General features: G+C 42.7%; 1 protein-coding gene across 3 annotated transcripts in view; it reads right to left on the reverse strand.

Annotated features, from left to right (window-relative positions):
- LOC126194765 (ATP-binding cassette sub-family G member 4-like) overlaps positions 1–13,699 on the reverse strand; it is a 462,797-nt gene that overhangs the window by 38,806 nt on the left and 410,292 nt on the right. For 2 of the 3 annotated variants that reach the window (XM_049933050.1, XM_049933051.1), the window contains exons 3-4: positions 5,227–5,489; positions 769–886 (exon numbers count right to left, since the gene is read on the reverse strand). In XM_049933050.1, coding sequence (XP_049789007.1) covers positions 769–886; positions 5,227–5,489 — 381 coding nt within the window. Of the gene's footprint in view, positions 1–768; positions 887–5,226; positions 5,490–12,702; positions 13,587–13,699 lie in introns of those variants that run through there. The other variant, XM_049933049.1, reaches the window with a different exon arrangement.

Raw genomic sequence — 13,699 nt, forward strand, 5'->3', positions numbered from 1 at the left:
ATTTTACAAAATGATACATGAGATCCAAAACTGAGTATGAAATCATTCCACACACTTGTTGAACATGGCTGCCTTGTCACCCGTAGTGAATGTGTTATTGATAAATTCTTGACCTTTAAAAAACAAAATGACAACATGGAATGCTCAGAGTAATAGTACAAATAACAGTGTCATACTTGCATAGTGATGTAATGCCACTTTGTCTGAGACAGAAGAGAAGTGTATTTAATAGGAGAAAATGAGGCAGGTGTGACACATACACACACAATGTAGAAAATATAACTTAATCTCAAACTTCTGAGTTTTAAATAACTGCTTTTCCAGGGAAATAAATAACTGCTTTTCCAGGGAAAGAAAAATTTTGCATCAGGATTAGTTGATGAAAAAAAATGCTTCCAATTGTTTTCCTTCACTTAGTGCCTCATTAGCCACAGGTTTTGAAGCAACTTTTTGTTTTTTAGTATCTGTAAATCCCATTCTTTTCTGTTCCTGTTCCTTATCTATCTCTTTTTTCTAATCAAAAACTACTTAAAAGTTCTGAAAGTTAGAACATGAACTGTGGGGTATAGTAGTAACTATTAATGTAATTGAAATGCATACATAAAACATAGAATAGCTAGGAGCAACATGTTTATTGATAACAGACAAACTTTTCACATGGGAAAAATTACTTTCTTATTTCTGTAGAATGTTCAGGGTAAAAGGTAGGCACATTGTTGGTGAATGATATATAGCAGACCTAAGGTGACTCAGAAATATGTTACTTACTTGTAGCCTGCAAGGCTGTTCATAAGCGTACTCTTGCCTGCCCCTGAAGGCCCCATGATGGCTGTCAGTTCACCAGAGCGGAACTTGCCATTAACACACTTCAGAATTGTGTTGTACCCTGGAAACAAACGTTCCGTAACAATGAAGCTTCTCTGCAGTAGGCAGAATAATGAAGCTAAGGCAGAAGTGACAACTTCAATTTATGGCTTTAGCATGTTCTTTCATTTCTTTTTCTGAAGCTATCCTATGTACAATCATATAAAACCAATACAACAATTTTTTATGGGGAAAAAGACACTCACTTTACTAATTGTTTATTTTTGCATTCTTGTTCTTGGGTGCTATTAGTTTGTCGTGTAGCAATACTTGCCAAGGTGTTGTTGTCCACACAAACTATAAAGAATATTTAAAAAATTAATTGTCAGTACTAAATGTACAGGATAGTTCACTCATAATCAAAGGATGCTAAAATAACTAATTAGCATGTGGATCTATAGTGGGGCCAAATTTAACAAAATTTTAACTGGTGATCAACTAGATTTAGCAGTATCAAATAATGGAGAGTAGCTGAAGTTTCTATGTTCATTCAGTAGTTGTTCAGGAGCATTCTGCCAGGATCTCTTATCTCCGGTATTTCAAGCAGTGGTAGTTTCTGCTTATTGTGTGTATAGTACAGTATTCCTGTACCTGCTGCATAACTATATCTGGTCTTCAGACAGTGCTGCACAAATGTGGAATCTGTTTTCTGCTGGTTCTGTGGAGTTCTCCAAGTATGGAGCACACTGATATACCGTTTTTTTCCTATATAGTATAAATGATACTCTTTGCAGCTGATCTTATATACACCACTTTTATTCACTGGAGACTGCTTGCTTTTGTGATCAAAAAATATTTTTCCTACCTCCTCTATAGTACGGTAGTATTTCTTTTTTTTTTTTTTTTCTTTTTCAGACTATTGCTATCTCTGGTAGAAAGTCTACCAACAAACAGTAGTACACATCTTTTTCTAGCGATCATTTGAGGCACTGTTGGTGTACAGGTCTACACTTGTCTTTTTAACACTGTCAACATGAGTTGGTTGGTAATCATTGTTTACAGCTACCGTTTTGACTGCATGTAGTTCTTGTTCAAAATCAGAGGTTAACATTGGAACTGATAGCAAACAGTATATCATAGAATGAAAAGCATCATGTTTATAGTGGGCGGGATGCACTGAAGAAGCTGGAATGTAGGAGTCTGTGTAAGAGTCTTTATTGTTTATTTTAAATTAGTGCCTTTCTGTGTTGATGTCCATAATAATGCTTAGTTAATGGCTGTGCCTCCTACTTCATGCCGAACTGTATTTTTTCACATTTTCCAGAAATATTTGTAACTGTTTGGTAGCTCCTTTCCACATGCACAGAACAGCATCTATGTACCTGTACCAGCACTTGATATCTACATCTGTACTCTACAAGCCACTGTGAGGTGCATGACAGAACGTAAGTCCCATTGTACTGTTCTATTCATGTATGGAGTGCGGTAAGAACGATTGTTTGAATCATAACTCTATGTGAGTGATGCATGTTGTTGTATATCCCTAGAGTCACCATCGAAAGCCAGTACTTGAAGCTTTGGTAACAGATTTTATCAAGCTAGTTTATGTCTATCTTCAAGAGTCTTCCACATCAGTTCCTTCAATATCTCTGTGACTCTCTCTCACAGAGATAATAGACAAATCTAAATACAGAAATATTTCTATACATCTTTCTTGCATTCACAATACAAGATTTGCATGTGGTGTAGAGCAGTTCCACATTAATGCATTAGAATACCTACCAAGTTTCGCCCCCATACAATAATTGCAGCCCACAATGGACTTCTGTGAGTAGCTGTACTTTAATTATAACTACAAGGTATTACCATCAGCCACCACTGGACCACAGGACAAGTGAAAGCTTGAGAACTGGACACAATCATGAACACAGTCTTTTATTTATTTATTTATTGCCTTTGTTACATACGTTCAGTACCTTGGAAGTTATTTCAGTCTGTGTTTCACAGTTGTTTTTGTTTTTAAACTCCATAGTGCATTACAAATGCTAAGAAAGATGGTGGAGGCAATACAGGAAAGAGCTATAAACTGGACTCTACACCCCCTCCCCCCTCCAAACCAGACCCACTGGTTTTTGGCTCCGCATTCTACTGAACCCTAGTATAAATAGTAGTAGATGTTTCTACTACTCTGTAGCGGAGTGCACAACTCACCATCTTCACTTGTTATGTATGTATCAGTTCACCATTACATGTATTGACAATGATAAATTTTTTTACAGTATGCTAGATTTTTTATTATTTCTGCTAGATATTGGCAGGTAAGCTTTCAACCTAATACGTTTTTAATGTTGATGTCGCACAAACTGGCCCCCTTGCTTTTTAATGTTTAATGCTGCCTGTATTAGCACACACTTTAATTCTCTCAGAATTCTCTTGCAGATTTCAAGATAATAGTGAAGGTTGATCGAAGAAAGTGGTATCAGTCTGAAATGAGCAAAGTCACTGATGCACTTAAAAAAAAATTGCTTGGATGAAGGCCAGTAAACAGTTTTATGCCAAAAAAATACTTATAATGTTTTCCAACATGAAGTAAACAATATCTGAGGAAGCAGTAAAAACAAAATGAGGCAGACCTGCAATTCTGAGTAAAGATCTTGAAGAAGAGCTAGATTTCTTTGGGAGCTTCCTTCATTGCACTTACTCGTAATGGGAAGAATGGCCATTCAGTTGGCAAAGGCAAATAACACTGAACACCCTTTCAAGGACGAAATTACTGACAAAAAGAGGGTTAGTCTTTTCGTTAAATGTCACAAAATGAAATTGCCAGAAAGCTGGCAAGAACATGCTGTAACATGGATCTTGAATTCAGCAAAGGAAACACAGAGAAATTCTCTAACCTTCTGGAAGATGTAATACTGCACTTATAGGCCTACTTTGAAACTTGATTACGTTTTCTCTAATTTAATGCTTTTTCCTAATTTTGATTAGTGTAATTTTGATCAGTACTACAAGGGATCCCATTTTGGCAAATTCTATATTTTTCGAACTTCCTAAATGAAAAATTTTAAAAATAGTTTTTTGTGATGACTTTTATTTATATTTTCTTAGAATAAGATACAAATGGCACATAACATAATAAAGTAAATATTACATGATTTTAAAACATATTTTTTATTGTTTTTTAAATTAACAAAATGGGAATCCAGTTCTGGGTACTTTTCTCTACTAATAAAAGTCACTAGAGTGTGGGACGATCGAATGATCTAGCAGAACCCGAAACCTAATGAACTGTGACTCCTCGAGCAATTCATGTCATCCTCAAGTACTGCACTAACAGCGCGTGTAGCAGACCGTCCGAAGGAGAGGGCCAGATCGGGGAAGAAGCAACTCCATGCACCCGCACGGCTGTGCTGTCAAACTACGTCCGCATTCTGTTCTGTGCTCGTGCAAAAGCAGGGCTGGCATAACCATTATATGGACCGCGCGTCCCTTCCGGAATTATGAGGATCGTACTGGACACTGTATTGGACAGGGTTTAGTCTCTTGATTGATTTCGGAATAAGAAAACAAACTACGCACAACACAAATCAAAAGGAAGTTCCCACAGACATATCAGTATTGGCCCCAGCTACAGAAAGGAAAATTTAGTTTTTTATGGCCAAATTCGGAGTTATTTTTTGCCGAATTCGGTGTTTTTTGTCAAATTCGAAGTTATTTGTTTGCCAAATTCGGCGTTATTTTTGCGAAATTCGCTGTTTTTTTGCCAAATCCAATGGTTATTTTCCAAATTCGTTGTTTTATACCAAATTCCTTGTATTTTTGCTAAATTTGGTGTTGTTTTTTCCCAAATTCTGCGTTACTTTTTGCCAAATCTGGTGTTATTCCTTTTCCAAATGCAGTGTAACTTTTTTGCTAACTTTTGTGTCGTTTTTTTGCCATATTGAGTGTACTATTTTTGCAAAATCCTGGGAGTCCAGTTTTGGGTACTCTCCTCTACTAACGAAGGTCACTAGATCGTGGGCCGATCAAAGGATCTAGCAAGACGCGAAATCTAAAGAGCTGTTACTGCTCGAGTTATTCGAGTCATGCTCAAGCAGTACACTAACCTCCGACCTCTACCGATATCTTACAAAACGACAAATCAGGACACCGAGCGGTCTGAGGTGCTGCAGTCATGGGCTGTGCGGCTGGTCCCGGCGGCGGTTCGAGTCCTCCCTCGGGCATGGGTGTGTGTGTTTGTCCTTAGGATAATTTAGGTTAAGTAGTGTGTAAGCTTAGGGACTGATAACCTTATCAGTTAAGTCCCATAAGATTTAAAAAAAAAATCAGGACACCCTCTACCTAAAACTGGTACACTTAAGTGTCCGCATAATAAATACCAACGGAAAAAAATAAATGCAGTGAGTAGGGTGCGGCAGTTACCTCTCTTGCGGCCCTCGGGCACGGAGTAGGAGAGGTTGGTGAACTCGATGTCGACGGGCGGTCGGCTGGGCAGGTGACTGAGCACCATGGGCCGGCGGCCGTTGGCGGCGTCTGGTGGCGGCGGGGGCGCGCCCTCTTTGTTGGGCACCTTCTTAGCCAGCACGCCGGGGGCCGCGCTGGGGCACGCGCCTCCACCCCCGCACGCGCCCGCCCCCAGCATGTGCTGCAGTGACGAGTCGAGCGACGGCGCCGAACCGCCCCGGCTGCCGACAAAAGCACCGTCTCTGTAGCAAACACTTTTCATTTAAGGAAGGACGCTCGACAATGTGCTGAAACATTATGGCAACACTGAACGTCACCTGCTGGCGCAGTATACACATCACGCAGTTAGCAAAGTACACAAAGTGTCCCCAAAAGAATGTCCCAGTCATGGTATTACAATGCCCTGACGAAAGTCATGGGACAGCGATATCCACTTGTACAAATGGCGGTAATCTCGCGTACACAGGATATAAAAGGGCAGTGCCTTGGCGGAGCTGTCATATCTACCAGGTGATAAAAAGTCAGTATAAATTTGAAAACTTAATAAACCACGGAATAATGTAGATAGAGAGGTAAAAATTGACACACATGCTTGGAATGACATGGGCTTTTATTAGAACAAAAAGAAAAAAGCTCACGAAATGTCCGACAGATGGCACTGGACAGCAAAATGTCAGTGACTGCGCATGACAATCGTGTATAAAAGGAGCTGTAATGAGAGAGAGAATCAGATGCGCCAGCAGTCGCAGCATGTTGACGTTAACTGAAAAGGCGCTTTTAGTGAAGCTGTATTATCAGAGTGGTGAATGTGCTAGTTCAGCGTTACGATCCTATCGCCATAGGAAAGGGATTCGAACGGGTAAAGGTCCGTTGGCAAATGCAGCTGTGGCGAGAATGATTTCGAAGTTCGAAGCCTCGGGTTGTTTAGACGATAGATCCCGTAATGGCCGACCGAGGGCTCCACCCCATATTGCTAGACGCGTGACAGATCTCTTGCGCGCGTCGTTTGGTGATGATTGTGTGCTCAGCCGCCACTTTCGTCATGCTTGGCCTCCCAGGTCCCCAGACGTCAGTCCGTGCGATTATTGGCTTTGGGGTTTCCTGAAGTCGCATCGTGATTGACCGACATCTCTAGGGATGCTGAAAGACAACATCCGACGCCAATGCCTCGTCATAACTCCGGACATGCTTTACAGTGCTGTTCACAACATTATTCCTCGACTACAGCTATTGTTGAGGAATGATGGGGGACATACTGAGCATTTTCTGTAAAGAACACAATCTTTGCTTTGTCTTACTTTTTTATGCTAATTATTCCTATTCTGATCAGCTGGAGCGCCATCTGTCGGAGATTTTTTGAACTTTTGTATTTTTTTGGTTCTAATAAAACCCCATGTCATTCCAAGGGTGTGTGTCAATTTGTACCTCTCTATCTACATTATTCCGTGATTTATTCAGTTTTCAAATTTATACTGACTTTTTGATCACCCGGTACTTAGATGATTCATGTGAAAAGATTTCAGACGTGACTGTGGCCACACGAAGGGAATTAACAGATTTTGAACGCGGGTAGTAGTTGGAGCTAGACGCAAAAGACATCCAATTTCGGAAATCGTGAGGAATTCGACATTCCGCGAGCCACAGCGTCAACAGTGTGACGAAAATACATAATTTCAGTCATTGCCACGGACAACGAAGTGTCGGACGAGCTTTCCTGAACGACCGAGAGCAGCGCAACACTGTCAAATAACCCAGAAATCAATGTGGGACGTACGGCGAACGTATCCGTTAGGACAGTGCCACGAAATCTGGCGATAGTGGGATATGGCAGCTGACGACCGACGCGAGTGCCCTTGCTAACACCTCGACATCGCCCGCAGCGCCTCCCCTGGGCTCGTGCCCATATCGGATGGAGCCTAGACGACTGGAAAACCCTGGCCTAGTCAGATGAGACTCAATTTCAGTATGGTAAGAACTGGTGGTGGGTTTCGAGTGTGGCGCAGACCCCACGAAGCCATGAACTCAGGTTGTTAACAAAGCAATGTGCAAGCTGGTGGTGACTCCATAATGGTGTTGGCTGTGTTTACGTGGAATGGGCTGTGTTCTCCGGTTATGTTTGGTTCCTTGCAGCCCATTTGCAGCCTCTCATGACCCCAAATAACGATGGAATTTTTATGGATAAGAATGCACCATGTTACCGGGCCACAATTGTTCGCGATTGGTTTGAAGAACATTCTGGACAATTCGAATGAATGATTTGGCCACCTAGATTACTCGACATCAATCCCCTCCACCATTTACGGGACGTAATAGAGAGGTCAGTTAGCGCACAAAATCCTGCACTGACAACACTTACGCTGTTATGGGCGACTGTAGAGGCGGTACAGCTCAATATTTCCGCAGGGCACTAGCAACGATTTGTTGAGTCCCTGCCACATCGAGTTGCTGCACTACGCCGGGAAAAAGGAGATGCAACACGGTACGGAGAGATGTCCCATAACTATTGTCCCTCAGTGTATTATCAACTGTAAGAGTTGCTGAGTGTTGGTTCAAGGTCACAATTATAGAGCAACCCAAATACCTACAGATAAATGACCTAGCAGATAAAGTCAGCAGTTCCATGATCCTTTACGTGGATGATGTGGTACACAGAGAAATCGCGACGCTAGAAAATCCAAACGAAATGCAGAGGATCGCCTTTTGGTGCAGGTAGTGGCAATTGATGCTCAATATAAACAATGTGACGTACTGAGAATCCACACACAGAAAGATTGTTACTGTATGATTACAAAACTGTAGAAGAATCAGTGGAAGCAGTTACTTCCATAAAATATCTTGGAGTATGCGTGCGGAGCTATTTGAACTGGAACGACCACATAAACTTCATCGCGAGTGAGGCAGATCCCAGACTGAGATTGATTAGAACAAACCTCAGGGATTGTAGTACACCAGCAAAAGAACTAGCCTACAAAACACTCGCTCGACCAATACTTTTATATTGCTCTGCAGTATGGGATCCGTATGAGATGGGAATGATAGAGGAAACAGAAAAGATCCAAAGAAGGGCAGCACGTTTCGTTACAGATTCATTTAGTACGCGCGAAAGCGTCGCGGAGATGCTCAGCGAACTCTAGTGGCAGACGCTGCAAGAGACGCGTTCTGCATCACGTTATCATCTATTAAATTTCCAAGAGCATACATTCCTAGAAGAGACAATCAGTTTATTGCTTCCTCCTACGTATATCTCGCGAAAAGACAATGAAGATAAAATTAGAGGGAATCAGCCCCATGGCAATCGTTCTTTCCATGAGCCATACGCCACTCGAAAAGGAAAAGGAGGAAGTGACATTGGTAAAAGCATCCTGCGTCACACACCGTAAGCTAGTTTTCGGAATATGGCTGTAGACGTAAACAGAACTGATCCACAAAACTACAGTTCAATATCCTTGACATCGATATGTTGTAGCATCTAAAAACATATCGTATTCTGAGCTCAAACATAGTGTGGTAGGCCGAGCGGTTCTAAGCGCTTCAGTCCGGAACCGCGCTGCTGCTACAGTCGCAGGTTCGAATCCTGCCTCGGGCATGGATGTGTGTGATGTCCTTAGGTTAGTTAGGTTTAAGTAGTTCTAAGTCTAGAAGACTGATGACCTCAGATGTTAAGTCCCATAGTGCTTGGATCCATTTGAATAGTGTGGTATTTCGAACTGAATGTCGTCCCTCGTACCAACCAGCAAGGATTTCGAAAACATAGATCAAGTGAAACCCTAATCGCACTTTTCTCACATGACATCTTGAAAGCCATCGATAAAGACAGTCGGGTCGATGTAGTATTCGTCCATTACCGAAAAGTATTTGACTCGGTTCCATAGTAACTTCAGACTTCTCGCAGATGATGCAGTTATCTGCAACGAAACCGTACAAACATTCAGTCAGACCTTGATACAGTTTGAAAGTGCTGCAAAGATTGGCAACTTGCTTTAAATGTTCAAAAATTCAAAATTATGCACTTCACAAAACGAAAACAGATAGTATCCTATGAATATATTATAAGTGGGTGACAGATGGAATCTGTAAACTTACACAAATACCTTTGTGTAACGCTTAGTAGGGACTTGAAATGGAACTATCACATAGTCTCTGTCGTGGTTAAAAGAGGTAGCAAACTTCCTTTTATAGGTAGAAAAATAGGAAAAAACAATCATCCTGCAAAGGAGATTGCTTACAAATCATTAGCGCAACCGAGCCATCCTGGAATATTGCTTAAGGTTGTGGGACCCATATCAAATAGGATTGGCAGGAGGTATACATAACGTATACAGAAAAGGGCAACACGAGTGGTCAAAAGTTTGGTTGCACCATGCGAGAGGGTCACAGAGATGATGAAACGCGTTAAGTGGGAGACCCCTGAAGATAGACGCAAACGGGAGAGTATCACTTACATGTCGAAATAACAGAACTGGTAAACTCTTAACGGAAACCATCCTGAGAAAGTCTACTAACAAAGTTTCAAGAACCCACTTTAAATGATGACTCTAGGAACATATTACAATACCCTACATTTCGCCCCCGTAGAGAGTTCGTGGGGGCAAGGTTAGACTGATTACAGCAAGCAGAAACATTTCATTTTTCTCGCGCTCCATATGTAAATGCAACGGGAAAAGCTCCAATAACTGGTGTAGTGGAACGTACCCTCTGCCATACGCTTCACATTTGTTCTCAGAATATAGATGTAGATGCAGATATAGATGTAAGCGCGTGCACTAGTGCTGATTTGTCGTTTCCTCGGTTGCAGTGCCACAGACGCGAAATGGTTACTCCTGAGCATGAACTGTTTTGTGTTCTGCTTTTTGCTAAGAGTGAATTGGTAATTCCAGTTCAACATGCGTTTCGTTTAAAGTTTAACTGTTATCTTCCATGTGGCAAAAAGATATGCCAATGATTACAGTAAATTCGAAACGCCTGGATGTGCATGTAAAGCGAAAAGCACGGGATGACCAAAAATAAGAAGTCTATTCGGAGTGCAAGTGTTGCTTTTCAGTTGACAAAGATGACAGTGTGAAAGGTTTTAAGAAAATGTTTACACATACATCCATAGCGGTTACAGTTGGTTCATGCTTTAAACCCAGGTGACTGTCACGTACTTCATAACTTTGTAGGTGAAGTGTTGCATTAGGAAGATGACTTTATTGATCGTCTGGTGTTCAGTGAAGAGGCAAGGTAGGGTGGTTGATTGCTTTGGGGAAAAGGGATTAGGGAAGGATGGGGAAAGAAATCGGCCATGCTCTTTCAAAGGAACCGTACCGGTATTTGTCTGAAGCGTTTTAGGGAAATCACGGAAAACGTAAATCAGGATGACCGGACGCGGATTTGAACCGTCGTCCTCGTGAATGCGAGTACAGTGTGCTAACCACTGCGCCACCTCGCTCGGTCAGTGATGAGGCAGCTTTTCATCTTTGTGGGGATGTAAATACCTACAATATTATATCTGGGGAGATCAGAACAGCCTCATCAAACTGTACTATATCAAACAGAGTCCCTAAAATTAAACGCTTTCTGCGCTGTGTACCGATATCAAGTGCGCTGATGCTACTGTAACAGGAGTTGCTTATCTGGATATGTTACAACAAGAATTGCTCTTTCTCCAGTTATAAGCTGTGCCGGAAAATTTCCTTTGGCAACAAGATCGAGTGCCTCCCGATTGGTACCTGTTTCCACGAGAGTGGTTTAACGTCAAAGTCCCTGATCATTCGACTGCCGGCAATGCTCTTTTGCGCTGGCCTCCAGGCTCGCCACACCTCACGGCACGCGATCTTTTCCTTTGGGGTTTTATGAAAGATCGTGTCAACGTTCCGCCACTACCTAAAGATTTGCCAGAGTTGAGAACAGAACTGAAGAGGCTATTCCTTCCATGACTCTGAACTTGTTAAACTCTGAACTTGTTAATAGAACAACCAGAAACAACTTCTCTACGGAGACCTTGAGAGTTAACACCAATATAGAAGGGATTCAAATACTAGGGTACACAAGTGCTCAACAGCCATTCGCTACCGACTGGCCGCCATCGTTTTATAAGGTTCTTCATATGCCTGTAAAAATAAACGCCGCAAGGCTACACAGCGGAGTTCATTTTGGAGGAATTAGGCTACTTTAATACTGCATTTGGCAGAACATCTCCATCTTGAACAGTTTAAGTGAGAATGAAAAACAAAAGCAGTATGGGCAACGGGAATCGATACAGAGACCTCTCGCTTATGAAACTAAGCGCTTACTCACTTGGCTATGCGCGCCTTGAATTAGACCACCCATACAACGTAGGGGTCTATATATGCTTGCTTAAAATTTTCGATCTAGATTTTGTCGAAAACGGTCCTGTTTACAAATGTTGAAGTTCTATTCATGCCCCATACACCCCGAGAAAATGAATCGAATCAGCGAAGGGAAGATCGTGCGGTCCCCTTGTGAGTAAAATACAGTCGGCAGAAATGGAATTTTTAAAGAGAGTTAGAGGATGTACGGCAATGGATAGGATGCGAAGATATCAGGGAAGAATTAAATGTAGAATAAGTACATAATAAAATATTAAATAACAGACAGAAATGGACCAATCTCTTACAAAGAAGAGGTTCTCAAATGCGGATATTTGGGATGGCAGTTCCAATTTCCGCATTCGCTTGATGACCAAGGAAAACATCGCGAATGTCTTGGCCAGAACCGAGGGACTCGAATGATTTCATATTACTCCTGAAACAATGTTGGCCATTACCCCAGACCAAAATTAATATTTACGTATGTGCCATCTTTCATTCCCTACTCATAAGATTTGGGTGGGTTGTTTTGCGGGCAAATATTCTGTTTGGCTGAGACTGCGACAGAGGAGATCCCAACTGGGAATATTTCTGAGGGGATTTCCAGTTCTAACATTTGCCTGATGATTAAAGGAAACCTCCTGCAAACCCTGATCGGAACTGGTGGACTGAACTTCCATTTAATTTTTGAGGCAACGCTGTCGCCGGCCGGGGTGGCCGAGTGGTTCTAGGCGCTACAGTCTGGAACCGCTACGGTCGCAGGTTCGAATCATGCCTCGGGCGTTGATGTGTGTGATGTCCTTAGGTTATTTAGATTTAAATAGTTCTAAGTTCTAGGGGACTGATGACCTCAGAAGAGTGCTCAGAGCCATTTGAACCATTTGCAACGCTGTCCATTGTGCCAGATAAAAATCAAAAAGTACGTGAGTGTGTATGTTTGTGGGTGGGTGGGTTTTGTGTCCATATTTGACCACAGTTGTACATGTAGATCCAGCAGAACAAATTATACTGTGATCTTGCGTGCAATCAAGAGATAGAGAGAGAAAGAGAGAGAGAGAGAGAGAGAGAAAGTGACATTAAGGGGAGATTCTACACCTGGGAGACGTCCATGAGATGATGAGCGAACCTGATTCGGTAGACATCGGAGGGCCAGCGACTGGAGACTGCGCTGGCCAGGAGCTCTGCTTGGCTGAGAACGCTGCTGACGGAGGAGCAGCACGTGGATGGGGTACGGTGTACCGGCGCCGTCAGAACGCTCTCCAGGCTCACGAACCTACCACGCATTTTGGCGATGAGTTCGACGGGTACAAAACAGTGTCGCTGCGTCGCCGTTACCTGCCCCTCAATATACCAGTCCCATCAGAGACCTCCACTCACGAAATGGCAGTTTTTCCCCCGCCAAATTCACTGCGCTGATTGTTGAGATGTGTTTAACAAGGTAGATCAAACAGAACCACACCGATGAAGTTTGGAAGCCCAAAGTAACGACTGCGTTATGGGGAAGCTGACTGGTTCACCAGTCCACTGTTTATCCCTAGTTCATGCACTTACACAAGTTCCTTTTCATCCACCAGTCAAGACTATTAGAAACATTTCGAAATAGCAGCCTTTCCATTATACTGCGCAAAGTTTAGCAATACACAATGCCTGGCCTGTTTCCGTGACTTGTTAAAAACTACTAACAAGAATTTACTGGATTTTGGAAACACATCTCAATAGGCACTTCCCAGGGAGGCAGTCTGCTATTGGAACAGGTATCGACACTGCAGGATCTGTGTGCCCCTTTTGTGAAAGAGAACGGTCAGTAATCCTGACTGATCCGCCCGCGATTTGGACACGGTAAACTAAAATAGCAATATTCTCGATAAACCACCAACAACCGCGGGTTCGCCACTGCGGACGTTCGAAGCGGTACCACAGAGATAGAGGCGAAACGTGTGAATGCCAAGAGCTGACCGAACAGTACGAAGCACCACAGAGACTGGTTGTGCCCGTCGCGGCAACACGTCCAGCGCGAGGTCTGCGGATGGCGGTGGAGCAGCGGTTACGGCCGCGCCGGGCCACAGACTGCGGCTACAGCTGGGCGCACTCGCCGCCCCGACAACGGGGTCATGCTCTTAATG

This window comes from Schistocerca nitens, chromosome 7, assembly GCF_023898315.1.
Source record: "Schistocerca nitens isolate TAMUIC-IGC-003100 chromosome 7, iqSchNite1.1, whole genome shotgun sequence".
Taxonomy (NCBI): domain Eukaryota; kingdom Metazoa; phylum Arthropoda; class Insecta; order Orthoptera; family Acrididae; genus Schistocerca; species Schistocerca nitens.